General features: G+C 41.7%; 1 protein-coding gene across 1 annotated transcript; it reads right to left on the reverse strand.

Annotated features, from left to right (window-relative positions):
- Positions 1-955: 955 nt before the first annotated feature.
- LOC115649210 lies at positions 956-10,588 on the reverse strand. Its single transcript, XM_030557944.1, has 6 exons — positions 10,576-10,588; positions 9,357-9,422; positions 5,924-5,988; positions 4,971-5,122; positions 4,521-4,673; positions 956-2,051 (listed from the first exon to the last, which is right to left on the reverse strand). The coding sequence occupies exons 2-6, from the start codon at positions 9,390-9,392 to the stop codon at positions 1,717-1,719; spliced, it is 741 nt and encodes a 246-aa protein (XP_030413804.1). The 5' UTR covers positions 9,393-9,422; positions 10,576-10,588; the 3' UTR covers positions 956-1,716.
- Positions 10,589-11,221: the final 633 nt, after the last annotated feature.

Genomic DNA, 11,221 nt, shown 5'->3' on the forward strand with positions numbered 1-11,221 from the left:
TTAACCCTGCAGTACAGCATAGAAGAATTAAGTACAATTTGGGCTTTAAACCCCCTAGGTAATTGGCATTTGACATGACTATAGGCATACTACTTATTACAGAGCAGAAGTTCATGTTGGGGCACATCACTGTAGCCCAGGTATTTAAAAAAAACAACAGAGGCTTCAGCTCTGTGGTATGCAAGTGCCTTACAGCTCTTTGCCAAGAACAGCAAGGTCAGGAGTTAAGCTTCTAAGTAAGTGACTTAGTCTAGGAGAAAGCCCTGAGCTTCTCACTACTCCCATTGCTGTCAATGAGGGCTGAGCACTTTGGAAAGTCAGGGCACTTGCTTAGAAGCCCTCTTTAAAAGGTCAGAGTGAGGCAGGGGGCTTGCTTCTGAATAGTGAGGGTGGGGATAGGCTCTTTCCTCCTACAGGGGCCTCTACTCCCTTTGGGGGAGGAATAGATCTCCCCTGTCACTCCTGCTGCACAGCCCAGGGGATGAGAGACTTGCTTTCACCCACAGAACAAGCTAGAACCTGGCAGCTGCATACTCACATCATCAGGCCTGGTTCACTGCTGAACATGTTATGATGCAGCAGGGCCTGCAGGGGAGCTGGTTCTCCAGCTCAGTATCCCAGGTTCTTCTTCCACAACTTAACCTTGATTGGCACTAGTAAGTCAGTGACGAGCACACCAGAACAAGGCACTGCCATCCATTGTGGGACTGGGTCAGACAGAGATAGGATGTGAGAAGAGGAAACTTAGAGGCTGAGCAGGTCCAACAGGAAATAGGCCTGAAAAAAGGCTATTCTTTCATTGCCTTCAGAGCCTCACAATTAAGTTGCAGTCATTTTATAAAGTCTATTTTATTCTAGTGCAATGACAAGGATAAGACAAAGATCCTCTCCCCTCCCCCACATGCTAAGTAGGATCTCAGCCCCCCCTCCAACCTCCCCCATAAAATTTCAAGCACAACATCCCATTATTTTCAGAAAAGTCATTTCCATGAAGTTCTCATTTAAAATTATGAAGCTGGAATTCTGTACAGCTAGAGTTTAGAGGCAAGACAAGATGGGACATTTGTTATAAAGACACCACCTTTATGTAAAAAAATTGTTTTACATTAGCACATGTATACATAAGATTAGATTTGATGGCAAAGAAAGCAAGATGGACTGCAGAGTGCCCAGGTAACAAGGGAAAGAAAGAAAGAAAAAAAAAAAAGGAAGGAGGTGGCAGGAAGACCAAGGGCCATACAGTTAGAGTTGCCCTGGTACTGCTTTAGTTTACTTCAGGTTTTCAGTTGATATATTTGCCTAACAAGAGGCATTTAACTTACTTAAAAACTACAATCCTTTCAGGTTTCCTGCTAACTGAAGTCTTCCATCCTTCCCCACTCCTTGCATCTAACACCAATAGTACGCAAGGTGTACATTTTCCATGCAGAGTGAGATACCAGCTTTATTTACAGGCCAGCTGTTTGCAGAAACAACTCCTTCCAGTTACAAAGAATCAGTGATATGAAACCTACAGACAGTATAGAGGTCAAGAATCCAACCAAGAACCAAAATAAATCTTTTGAGCCACAGCACCGTTCACTTCAGCCAACAGAAACAAGTGTAGGAGATCCAGGATTGTTCCAGTTCTGTTGAAAGGAATAGGCCATTTCAGTTCATGAATGGTAAAGAGGCCATCAGTAGAAAAAACTCAAAAACTTTCAGCATAGGTTTGCTTTACAAACATTCAGATTGCTCAAAGGAGATTCTATAAGTCTCATTTGGGTGGGCTCGCACTTGTGATGTCCATTCTGGGGGCTTGGCTCTGAGCTTTGGCCGGAAGGGATCTAGGATCAGGTGGTCACCAAGGTTATTCAGATCGATAGAAGATACAGGCAGCTGAGACTGTGCTGAAGGTGTTCCACTTGAAACCGGCTCCTCAATACAAACCTTCTTTGTGGATCTTTTCCTGAGTATTGCGCACAGACTGCTTGCCACCACCACGAGGATGAAGATGAAGAATACTGTAGTACCGACTAGAATTTCCAGGTAGCTGAACAAACCACCAATACCTAAAAAGAAAGATGGCAGTCTATATATTCAGCCTCACACCATAGTTTATGGGTCTTGTGTTGAGAGGCTAACTGCCAGTGGGGCTTTGAGTCTGAAGGCAAACCACATTCAGAATGACCCTCCACTGCAGTCGCTCTAGCTAAGACTTTCCAAAGCCACATGACTTAGGAGCCAAAGTCCTAGTGACTTACAATAGCTCACATTCCATTTTCAAAAGTGACTTTGGAGCGATCATTGCATGCAATGTTTGGTAGCTCCCAGGATATTAGAGGAGGTGGATGAGGCCGAAGTTGGTCTAGTAAAAGATGTTATCTAGCCCACCTTGTCTTCCTTTGGAGACATTGAAGAAATATATATGGGACTTTGGCTTCTAAGTCAATTAGCTGACTGACTTTTACCCATTAGCTGTATGTTTACTCATTAATTGCATGCACCTTTGAAGCAACTGCTCTGTGCTCTGCTATAACTGCAAGAGTCCAATTGCAGCTTCTTACTGGCGATAGATGTGATGAAGTGTGGGACAAAGGCAGTGGTCTCCTCACTGCAATCCTCTATCTGGCAGAAGAATTGAGACCTATGAATGGTTTCCAGACCCAGCATAATGTTTTACTCCGATTCTCTTAATGAGGTAGAGCCCCACTAGCAATACTTACAATCCATTACAATTTGAGACCCAATTTATCTTTTCTAGTTCTCATAGCAGAGAGAGGGGAGCTCACCTGGTAGCACATGGGCATTCATAGACTCTAGGACTGGAAGGGACCTCAAGAGGTCAAGTCCAGTCCCCTGCCCTCATGGCAGGACCAAATACTGTCTAGACCATCCTAACAGACAGACATTTATCTAACCTACTCTTAAATATCTCCAGAGATGGAGATTCCACAACCTTCCCAGGCAATTTATTCCATTGATTTCAACTGCCCATTTATTCCCTATAAACATTTCAGTGGGATTTATAGTACATTTTGTTCTGTTAGTTTTGGAAAAAAAAATCAAAATAAATAGAAAAAAGGTAGTTTGGTTAGAACTAGAACTAGCTGAATAAAAGGATTCATGAATATTTGAATATAGGCACAATTTCACTTGCCTTGTGTTTTTGGCAAAGGCATCTGGAGCTGGCTAATTTTGTTAAATGGTTTGGCAAATTTTTCTGAACATTTCAGAAGTCAATTAATTTGAGAAGAGTTAGCTAACAAAGAAAAGGCTAAATTAACAATGTACAACTATTCGGCGTGATTACATTAACTAGTTATAATCTGACCCACAATTTATGCCATCTGTTTTGACTTATGCAACTAGGCCCAAGAGTGGTGTACACACTGGAAGAATCTGAACCCCTTTCTTGCTGTCATCTGCAGAGTTCCACTAAAATATGAACAATTCCAAGACAATGTGGGATAGTGATTAGGGTTCCTCGGTCCCATTGGCCAATTCTTTTGCAAACCCATATGCCAAAATTCAAGTTCTAACTCTGCAAGAATGTAGGAAGACGAGTCATAGCAAGTAGATCTCTACAGCAGATCTAGGGGAGGGGAAAGGATTAGGAGTGTAATTGTCATAATTAATGGAGTGAAGCCAGTCAGCCCAGGACAAACAGAAACCTTATTCTGAAAGCCAACATGCTGGATTTCGAAATACACTATTTTCATGTACTGGCTACTACCTCACATTACTGTGCCCAGCCAGCCCTGAAAAAAAAAGTTTAACAATATTGTTCCTCAGCCTGCTCAGCAGAGTGTAAATAGGTTTGATTGTTAGAATTTTAAGAGTAAATTTGGTTTTCAACAGCTTGGGGGTGGGGAGGAGAAGACAAGAGGAGTCTCTTCCTAACTTACAATTTACCACTGGAGAATCTTGCTCTGAACAATAGCAAATTAAAGTGGTTTTTAAATTGATATAAACCCCTCAGTGGGCAGCCTCACTTAAAGAGTGGCTGATTTCTGTTGCATTAGATCTATTAGAAATCAGTTTAAGATAATAAACCAAAGTAGGAGTTACACTTTCTCACGGAGAACTTAGAGTACATCGGACACAGCCAGCATTGATAGTCCTTGCAAAGAAATGGGAAAGGTTCCTTGCTGCCTCATCCGGGGCTAGGCACAAAGACTGAATTCTTTCAGCAATAGAGTTGTTTTGAAAATCAAACAATCCACATTTAAACAAAAGTGAAAATTCATAGTGATTATTGTTACAAGAGTCAAGAGATTAGCCACTTACTGTGAGGTACTTGTATTTAAACAGTTCTTGCTACTCATACCTGTTGAGAGCATTTCAGAATAAACGTCTGGACATGAAGAATCATTTGGCATATGTTGTCACAACAATAACTGATTAATTCATTCAGTTGTGTGGTGTCAATATATACATAGTACTTGTATTTGAAATGGTATTTAAGAGCAGGAAGCTGTAAATTTAAGATGCAGCACTACTCAAAAGAAAGGAGATCAGTATAATTCTGTCTCCTCTACCTGATTGTGGAATGCGGACGCACAGCGTGCCAGATTTTGTCGGAGAGCGATCTTCGTACTCTTTTTTACAGCGACATAAATAAGTGCCATCTTCGTTGAGGCAGTCAGCCTCGTCACCACACATTCCAATTCCAGAGTTGCATTCATTCACATCTGCAGTGGAGAGAACAGGTGCAGCAAGTCTACCGTAGAGCTATACAAGTGCTTCTTCAAAAGAGGATTTCCTTGAAGTATCAGTCACCTTGAACTAATGTGTTATTCCCACCCCAATCCAGATTTTTAAATTGTAGACGAGGCTACATAAGAATCAAGTTACACATACATACAGTGCTCCAAGCCGACTTTACTCAAGCTCTCCTTTTCCCCACGCCAGATCTATCATGTTGATTGGTAAGCCCATTACAAGGAGCAGCAGTAGCTTTAAACAGTTCAATAATGCAAAGCACATACCTCTAACTGACAATAAAGCCATCTGCAACTTCTCAGCTCCCACAGATTTGCCAATGAGATCATTCAGTTGAGAATGGAGTAAGACAGACAGATTCCTTTCCTCTGGTTTTAAGTGTAACCAGAAAGTGAATGTTGGTTTTAGGTCATTTGTCCTGCATTAAAGCAAAGTAACTTCAGCTAAGCAGAGAAGAGAAACGTCCATCTGCGTACATGTTATTACTGAACTGGGCTCTACAGTAGGAAGTCATTCTCCATTTATCTACAGATGAGGTACTATATTCTTCCTCTGATGTATGTCTCAACCCTAGAGGGACTACTTCTAAGGAGAGAGAGGAGTTTGTCCTCCTTTCCCTTTCAGTTCTTGGTGAGTTGTGATTGAAACACCCCTCCACATGGAGCTGGATTGAAACCACTAGACTCATTTTTCACTAGGCCACAGACTGGCCATTAGACCAAAAGCTTTCAGTCTCAACCAGCCTTAGCTTGGTTTACTTAATGTCCTAGATGAAGTGGCCAGGGGGAGGAGAAACAAACAAAAAAAAACCACACAAATAATTTACCCTCGGAGGCTTCTTCTACCACCCTGTGTTCTAAATTTCAACCAGAAACTGGGAGGGACTTTCAGAATCATTTTAATCCACACCAATAAATGCCTAAAGTAGCAACGCTACCTTAGGCATTAATTTTGCCATCTCATTCCTATGGGATTGCATACTACAGCCAATTTGAAGTATAAAAAAAAAGTTTTCCTACTCTCAGGAAAAGCCATATTTGCAATCCAAAGTAGAAGTCTTGCTTGATCATGGCAGATGGAGGGATGGTGAAGTTAGAGCAGATAACTAGCACCTAAATTTTCCTTTTATGAAAAATGACAGTTCTAGATAAAATCACTTAAATGCAATTGATGTAGTGTCTTGAGTGAGTGTAGGGGTCACACAGCCAGCCAGGCATACCTTTTGATTTCCTTTAACTTGATTTCATTGACTTTGCTTACCAAGAGTTTCAGGTTCTTTTGTACCTGCAAAGTAATAGAATGCAGAATGTTAATTTTCATAAGGGGATGGCCAAAGCTTAGCCAAATACTACTGTCAAGCCTACTCTCAGACTTCCTCACAAAGACAGGGGTCTTTATTTTAGTGGTTCTATAGATGGGTGGTAGCCCCAGGGAAGAAAAGTTAGTCACTAATCTAAGGGGAGTCTTCCAAAGAACACAGGACACCTGTCCTCTAGGCCAGTTCTCAACCCTTTTCCATGCCAGGCCACTCCCTGCCTTCCTTTAGTTTGGACTCCTATACAGCAATATGAGAAGTTCAGGGGGAATTGTAACCTCCCCTTCCCCCGAGTACCTTATCTTGGAAAATATTAAATCCTGTAGTAAATGTGGCAGCTGTTTTGACTACAAACAGTAGGCCAGGAGGATTCTGTACTGGTTTCTTCCTTGCAGTGAGTCAGGCTAGGAGGTGAATGCTGTTAGAGTAGCTGTGTTAATGCCAAACGCTGAGGTCTTATCTTCAGTGGGAATTTGCCCAACTCCAGCCATCAGCTAGCCAGCCACTGGAGTGGCTGCAGTGGTGCAAATCCCTAGCAAAGACAAATAAAGCTGCTATCTGTGTGGGTGGATCTTACTGGTGCTTGACGCTAGATAAGCTGCACCCACTGAAGACAGCAGTTTTGCCTGTCTACACTAGTGCAGCTATAGCAGTAGCAAAAGTCAGTATAAATCCTCAATGGAGCCAGTTTACCCAACCTGGAGTATATGACCTACGGCTGGGACTTGAACGTAAATATAAGTCCCAGCTCTGAAATGTCAGACATTAGACACCAGTCCTGTGTGCCACAGAACTGATCAGTTATAACTTCATTCCTGTAGAGGAACAGGGTCTCTTGAAAACAGCTACATCTAGCAGCCTTAAAGGTGAACGTTTGTAGGTCTGCTCTCCTTAAATTAAGTAGCACTGGATGACAGCTACTGTAGCAGGTTTTTATTTTTTTTAAGAAATTGAGAGTTAAGGCCATAAACTGATCTTATGTTGTCCAAATGTTGATCTTTGTATCATATTCCCATCTATTAGCTTGTAATTTTATGGTACATTGAAAATTTACCATAGACTAAGCATTGTCAGAAATGCATGGAGGCAAGACACTAGACTAGACACTACAAGGTTAGTTTTGGAACAAAATTAGCATATGGTAGCAAGATGCACAGAAAGGGGCATTTAGAAGGTCTCTGGCTGTGAAAGCTGGGACATCAGAGAGCCACAGAGGGACTGTGCACTGGGATGATCTTGTCTCAAGGCAGTTTAGTAGCACAACATAACACATCCATCTTACATGAAGCTTAATGGATTCCATGAGAGCCTTTTTCAGCTCATCTGCACTATGTGGGATCCATCCCTTGTGTTCAATTTCACTAGTTACTTCAAACAAGACATCTGTCAAAAGAAATAAAACCCAATAAGACCTTAGCAAGGAGCTTCAGTTGTACTGAATTTAGCTGTGTAATTATGATTTAAGTAACTGTTCTGGCTAACACACAGCAGGGGGATAGAATGCAGTCAGAAGAGCTAAACCAAGAACTTTCTTGAATAAGTCAATCAGTGCCATATTAGGTCGATCCTTTTAGAAGTTGTGCCACACAGACAGAACAATGTTTGAGACAATCACAAGTTAGGTTACTATTTATGCAGTAATGTTAGTGTTATGCAAGAATGTACGCCTTTTCACCCAGAAAGGTTACACACTGTGCACTTCAGAGTCAGAGTCAATCTGTAGCCTTCCACTCGCTACCAACAAGGCAGTCTCCTTTGGGATGACAAGCTGTTTAACATGATATTTTTGCTTCTTAAGTAAAGCTGCACAGAGGGTGGTTTAGGTAGGCAGAATGCTGCAAGTGCAAATTGGATAGGATGCCAAAGTTAAGACTACCTGGATGCATGTTTGCTACAATGTCATTTACCCTCTTCATATATGAATGAATATTAGAAAAATTAGGATTGACTATTTATGCAGGTTGGTTCTTTGGCTCACTGCTCACAATCTGACTTGCAGCTTTTTTTTTTTAAGTTGCTTTTGGTCATGCAAGGGACAGGTTTTTATATCTGTTCCCCAATTGGATGAGCATCATTTGATTGGGTTTCTGGCTCAAATTCATGGAACACAAGTTGACTTTCTAAGAGCATTTGAACATGAGATATTAAAGTTGCTGTCTCCCAACAGTCAGGCTGGTAAAAAAAATTTCACACTATTCATAAACTAACAAGTGCATGAGTACAACTGCATCTAGTTCGTAAGTATCCAGGGAAAATTTTTGCAGTATCCACCTACTCTTAGGAATCATGCTTTGGGATCTTTTGCTTGCTTATATTAGACTTCCTTTTAAAAAGGCATAAATGAGAGATACTTAGCATCTTTCACCCTGTCCTGTTCCCACGAGATCAGAAATCTCCAGTGAGTTATAAAAGAAAGGACAATAAATGAAGGTCCATTGGTACACTGCACAAATAGCTATTGATGAACGAGCACCAGTTTCTTTAAGTGTTCAAGGAAACAGCATATACACAAGCACAAAGATAATAAACCAACAGACCTCACATGCAGGTGCTATGCATGCAGCTCAAGCATTGAATTATGAAGATAAGCAACCTTAATTGCAATCCTGCTCCTGTCAAAGTCAAGGGGGGAATTCAGGATCACAACCCTGGCCTGGGGCTCTACAGAACAGTGTTGCGAAAGATTCTACTATCACCATACTGGTTAAAGTCTAAGCTCCAAATGAGGACAGGTGATCCAACCTTGGGCTGTGATCTTGGTCTATCTAGCCCAATCTGTTTAGTAATTTATACCGATTGTGAGGGGATGTGTTGGTTGACAGCACCAGCCCCCAAATTGGCCCTGGGTAAGAAACCCTGCTGCCCCTGCTTTTACTTCAGGGATTTTTCTAGGTCCAGCAGGGGTTAGGCACAATTAGCTTGGTTTGGTAGGTGGTTCTTGTTAGCCTACCTCTGAAGTACTATATAATCTGCTGACAGGGGCTGGTTGTGACCATAGAAGATATGAGACTAGTAAGGGACCCCACTTCAAGGCTTTCAACCTAATGTCATATACAGGCTCCCCATCTCTTTCCCCCTCATCCTTGGAGGCATCAGCTGCTTTTCATTAGTTATCAAGGGCATTGTATTCTGCTGTAGTATACACCATATAATTTTACTGTTCATATTTAATCATTAAAAACCCTGACAAGTCTTCAATTCTAATTTATGACTATTAGCTGGAAGCAAGTGGTTAATGTCCCATCTTTAATCTGGTTTCTGGTCAAATGTTAAATGCTTGTCTCATATTTCAGAACCTCACCCATGATAAAACGCTTCCCCTGCCCAAGTCAGTTACCTCCAGGATTGTGCTGGGATTCCAGCGTGGTATCATTTTTGAGAGAGGTGAAGATGGAAGCCATATCTGTCAGGGTGAGAGAAAGGCCAATTTGGTAAACCATTGAGTAAAGCTAGAAAGGGAAGAACACAGTTTTACTATTCAATTATAACTTTAATAGAAGGGCCATTTGTGCTAGTGATACTTTATAAAGAATAGGCCTAGTGATCAGGTTACAGTCTGAGGTGCTTCTGCAATGAAGAGTCCTGAGCTGGTCTTTAAAAAAAGTACACACACAAAAAGACAAGTTACACATCAAAAGCCTAAAGAGATTTCCCAGTGTTGTTTTGAACTTGCTAGAGCAGCTGTACCACAGCACTGCTCTAAGTACAGAAGTTCTATTTAATAAACTAGAGTCTGGTACCATGTGTTGGATCTTCACGAGAGGCCAGTAAACTAAGGGCACGTCTACTCTGCCCCCCAGTTTGGAGTTAGTGCAAACTCAAGACTTTTACATTCACACCCACAGCATCCACATGGGGGAGCTACAGCATAGCACTCTGGTGCTGAACTATTCGCACTCCCTTAATCCAGACTTCAGGGCAGCATAGGCAGGCCCTAAATTTTCTCCCCACCACATGAAGTGGCAGGAACATTCAAAGATGTTGGACTCTGACATCTAAAAAGTCAAGGTTCACTAAAGTTCACATCAGTTACAAACCAAACCTGTGAATTTTGAGACAAGCCAAAGAGTGGGTTTTGGAAGAGGTGAGGGAAGAAAAAAAGCTGACAAATGCAGACCGTTGCAGTTTTAACTGTGGAGAGTTGGTATAAGAATCTCAACAAGTATGGCACAAATGTAGGCCCAAGTCCTGTTAAACGCTATAAATGCTGAGAGAAGAAGGTAGGCCTAGATGTCTAGTGCATTAAAAAAAAACAACAAAAAAAAAACAAAAAAAAACTTTCCTTCCTCTGACACAGCTAGGCACAGAAGAGGTTTATAGGGAGATGTGCTGTTTATATTCAAAGCAATGGGGAGGATGAAAATCTTCATGTCAAGTCACCCAACACTTCCCAAAGTTATTTCTGACCCTGACAGGAAGCATCTTTCTGAAGCAATAAAAAAGCCACACCCATAGACACTAGAAACACTGTCTTTGTTATTGCCTTAACATGACCATATATCTGCCAATCCAAGTAGATAATTTAATCATAAAGTTTGATTAGAGCAACTACTTACCAAAGGAATCTTTTTCATGTTCTATTTTCAAGGATGCAGTGTCCTTTGATACTCCACCAGAAGCAGCATAGGAAGGAGGTGATTTTGTGCTCATGATCAGTGGAGGTTCTGTGTCTTGGGTTCCTGGAGTGCCAAGGTGTGCAGCAGCAGCTGTCTTTCCCAACGGGCCATTTCTGGTGCTGCTCAGGAGAACAGGTTTGAGTTCAGTAGCAGTGGTCTCTGCACGGTAACTGCTAGAGACATCCAGCATGTTGGGTAGAGCTACAGTAACCAGGATGGACTCTGTTTTGAGAACTTTCTTAGGAGTTCCCAAAATAAGAGGCTCAACATTAAGTTTAACATTTTTGAGGGCAGAAGCTGGCTTCATGTACAGACCACCTTTGTCATTTCCCTTTATGTGTGTTTGATGTTCACTATGACTTTCTTGAATGCTTCTCTCCAAGTTCATCACATACTGTACCAGACCAGTTACTTCTTGACTGTCCCTGCTCAGCCCTGCATTAGACTGGAAGTCTTCCACAAAAGCAGCAGGATGACTGGCCACACTCTCATCATTCACATGGTTTGACTGGAGAACCTCTCTGTCTTTGATCGGTGCAGCTCTAAAGCTTTGAGAAGAGGTCATTCGAATGTTCTGCTTTTCCCA

Source organism: Gopherus evgoodei, chromosome 3 (assembly GCF_007399415.2).
Source record: "Gopherus evgoodei ecotype Sinaloan lineage chromosome 3, rGopEvg1_v1.p, whole genome shotgun sequence".
In the NCBI taxonomy this organism is placed as follows: Eukaryota; Metazoa; Chordata; order Testudines; family Testudinidae; genus Gopherus; species Gopherus evgoodei.